Source organism: Vitis riparia, chromosome 3, assembly GCF_004353265.1.
Source record: "Vitis riparia cultivar Riparia Gloire de Montpellier isolate 1030 chromosome 3, EGFV_Vit.rip_1.0, whole genome shotgun sequence".
Lineage (NCBI taxonomy): Eukaryota > Viridiplantae > Streptophyta > Magnoliopsida > Vitales > Vitaceae > Vitis > Vitis riparia.
Genome location: NC_048433.1, coordinates 14,902,660 through 14,906,743, shown reverse-complemented (window position 1 = coordinate 14,906,743; position 4,084 = coordinate 14,902,660). Strand labels below are relative to the sequence as shown.

Sequence of the window (4,084 nt, the reverse complement as noted above, 5' to 3'; positions counted from 1 at the left end):
TTAGTGACCGAGCAATTACCTTATTTGGTAAATTACATCTTTGTCTTAATCTTATAGATTTGAGAAGCATCTCGAACTTTTAAATAGGTATGCCTATAGGATTCCCAATTTTCCTTTGTTGTTGTAAAAAACATGTAAGTATCACTAACTTTTGGCATCATTGAATTCCATAACCAAGACATTACCATAGAGTCTTCTTCATCCCATGCAACAAATTTTGAATCATTTGGTTTCGGTCTCTCCTTATTTAGATGACTCAATTTGCCCTTCCATTTCAAGAAGGTTAGAACAAACTATGACCATTTCAAATAATTTTTGTTGTTGAGATGTAAACTTGATTGAATATTCTATAACTCCTCTACTGGGGTGTTGATGACATCATTTGTTGATTTTGGATTAAAGACTTGCTTATTGGTAGATTCTAAAACCTCAAACATGTTTTTGGGCATAAGTGGAAGAAATCAAATAAAAGTTAAGGAAGGATTGTAAAAACGCAAGCTACAACAAGAAAATAGAGCAAAAGTTATGCCAAAAGAACCAAACTTCTCCAAGTTCTTGAAGAAGAAAAAAAACAACAATGAAGGTTAAAAAAATCAACAATGAAGGTTGAAAAAAATTAGAAACCCTAAGGAGCTTGGTTTGGCTTTGATACCATGTGGAGAAAAATTGTATTTCTTTTCATATTGTGGAAGTATACAACCAATGAAATATATATACAATAGTGGAAAGAAAAAGAGCGAAAAGAAAGAATAAGAAAGACTTCCTACAAATTAGGGATTATATATATATATAGTTGTACACACAGCTGTACACCTTACACTATTGTATATTATAGTAGTATATCTTCAATCAGTTCTAATAATCTTCAACAAATTAGAAGCCCTTGAAGAGTACAAATTGAATGAATAATCCTGAAGTACACGTATTCATGAAAATAGTGAGATCTCAATAAGTTATGTACATATTGAAGAAAAAATGAGATCAAAATAATATTTTTATTAATAATATTTTTACTTTTTAAGTGGCACTTGAAATCATAAGAAATGATAAAAGTCCCTAATCATAAAATGTGAAAGAATGTTGATATCAAAAATGATTAGTCAAAATATTGTTATGTACTGCTGAGGAAAAAAAACACTAAATTAAAGATTCAGAAAACGAATTATAAAAAATAGTGTCTCCAATGAACCCACCTAGTTCAAGCTGCCCATATATATATATATATATATATATATATATGCACACACAAATTATGCCTATTAATTAATAGTCTTTTATCTGTTGTTAAGATTATAGATAGATCAAGAAATATGAATATAAACAATGAAAGATTGGGCACCAGAGACACATTGAGTTCCAAATAATTGAAGTACCAGAACGACCTTGCCACCATGTTAGGAGTCCTAGCTTTCCACAGACCTTAATATCATACCTATTACATGTTTGCCTTCTACTTATTTTCAGTCTAGTCATAAAGCAAGTACTCTATCCTTGAACTTGGTATGATTCAGAACAAGAAATACAAACAGATAAACTCCATGTATTGGAATCTAGCAGCCAGCTGCTTCATGCATGGACCCAACAGACACTTTTCTTGCTATCTTAGCTCCCCTCCCTTTAGCCATGTAAAGACCAACGTGATGCATCAGTTCCTGCCAAAAAAACAATGAACAAATGCATAAATTAAAGGCATGGCTCACATGTGTGGGCAGTCTGCAGGCAAATATGTGACGGTACTGCTCATGTTTATGCATAGGCACAACCTTTAGGTTAGGAAGATTCAGCCTGTTCTTGGTGCGATTGTGTTTGAACAAATGCAAAAATCTATTGTTCAATTCATACATCTTATATAATCTGAATTATCATTAAAATGTTTATATTGAGAGAGACCATGATCTTATACGATGGATAAACTACCTGGGGATGAGCTATGGAATCCTTAATGTTTCTGGCGATGTGATCTGGAAAATCAAATGTCGCACAGCCACGTGAATACACAACTACATCTTCCAGAGGGCCAAGAAAACCACGGTTCTTTGCTGATAATGTAGAGCACACAAAATCCAGCACGCATATATCTGTGCATATCCCTACAACCAATAGCTTTTCACCAAGATACATACATATATAATCGTTAAAATCATGATTCAAGGTATATATATACATATTTCTGTTAATAAAGAAGCAGAGCAACGCCTAGCTGATTATGATGGTTGTGGCATAAAGACCCTTATCTCTATCTGTAGGTGGACACATTGATTCGGATTTGATAAAATAGAATTCCAATGATGCAACATGTCTTGCCCAACAGAAGAAATTAAGCAATACTTACAACTTTGATCTTGTTGGTGTTCACCCAATCCACAAATACATTGGAACCATCCCTCTCAATTGAACCAATATATCCATCATAGCAATCTTTGCGCCTGATTGTTACATTTGCTTCTTTTTCTATCCACTGAAGATCTGCAGATTAATGGAACAAGACGGCTTTAGAGAATAGAAAGAGCCAGAGTGTGTATCTCAAACAGGAACAGGGCCTTTAGGAAGCACAAGGAAACCAAAATTAAGTCAACTTAAACTGGAGGCACCACCAAAAGGATTACCAAAAACACTAAAAATCAATGCTAGGTTGCAGCAAGAAAGCTTACTTGCTCAGTTCAAATGATATGAACAAAAGAATAGAAGTCATACCAAATTGCTAAGCTCCAAATGATTATACAATTTCATTGAGAGAAAAGATTGAGTACTGAGTACCTACCTGGAACCAAATTCGATTCATCGGTGCCAGCCACACAATGAGAAGGATAAGGGTGTTCATGCTGGTCAGGACGATGAGAGTCAAGGAATGCCATAATGGGCCACTTCTTCTCACAGAAAACTCTGGCCAACTTTGCAGATTCATCAATCATTCCTGATATCTGCTGATTAGGCTCTAGCGGAGCCTGTGAGCAAAAAACACAAGAATTCAATTTAAACGACTTCTATTTAGTGATTGAATCGAATTCAAAGCTAAAAAATTAAAAAAATAAAATAAAAAATAGAGGATACAACCCAGAATCCCTTACTCAGATAAGAGTAACTTAAGCAATCCTTTTGACTGCAATCTAGTCTTATGACAATCACAATGAAACTAATTAATACAAGAAAGTGAAGATACCCCAATCTGAAGCTTAAACAGTAGGACCAACAACCCCATGAAAGGGTGGGTTCAAAACTATGAACAAGCCATTGTGCAAATTTACCAAGAAGGAAAAAAGAAACTGGGAATCACCAGATTTCCGGCTCCAACAGTGCAGAAGCCATTTATGATGTCCACAAGAACTAAACCAGTTACAACATCATCACACAACTCCACGGACTCCTGCTCAAGTGGGAGCTCCTTCTTCAAAAGGTCAACCGTCTTAGATACCATCGTCTCCTCAAATGAAGTGGAATGTAAGGCAAGAGTTGAAACTTTAAGGCATCTATGAAGATATTTGTAGATGGAGATAGACTCAATAAGATACGGACAAAAGTTCCATCATCTGATGTTCTCACCAAAAAAACAAGACAAAATTATTAAGGAACCCACTCCTCTCACCTTCACACGCAAGTGCACTTTTAAAAAAGTCACCATATATGGATCCCATGGTACTTTGCAGGAAATACCAAAATCATCCTTATTCTCATTTGTGCATAAGTTCTCACTATCACCCTGATTATTTATTTTACCTTAAAATTGATGGAAACATATTAACACAAATTCCAACCTTCTAAAAAAATTTTTTAGCTTCTTTTGCCCAATTATTCAAAATTTCAGTTTTTTAATTATTTTTTTGAATTAATTTTTGCAGTTTTTTTTTTTATAATCAACAAAATCTTGATTTTTTATAATTTTTTTTTTCAAAATTCTAACTCTTTTTATATGATTTTCCTAAGGAGAGATTTTTATTTTTTATTTATTTTTTACAATAGAAGGGCTTAATATTTTAACAAAGAATTATAATTTTGTTTTAAAACTGTTCTAAAATAAAGGAAGAAGAAGAAACTAGAAGAAAAGGAAATTGGAATGTTGAGAATAATATATTCATTCAATTGCTCA

At 33.5% G+C, this 4,084-nt stretch overlaps 1 protein-coding gene across 1 annotated transcript; it reads right to left on the bottom strand.

The window, feature by feature from the left end:
* Positions 1-1,317: 1,317 nt before the first annotated feature.
* Positions 1,318-3,442, bottom strand: LOC117910660 (nicotinamidase 1-like). Its single transcript, XM_034824774.1, has 5 exons — positions 3,275-3,442; positions 2,762-2,945; positions 2,333-2,466; positions 1,918-2,103; positions 1,318-1,652 (listed from the first exon to the last, which is right to left on the bottom strand). The coding sequence occupies exons 1-5, from the start codon at positions 3,413-3,415 to the stop codon at positions 1,551-1,553; spliced, it is 747 nt and encodes a 248-aa protein (XP_034680665.1). The 5' UTR covers positions 3,416-3,442; the 3' UTR covers positions 1,318-1,550.
* Between the last annotated feature and the right edge of the window lie 642 nt (positions 3,443-4,084).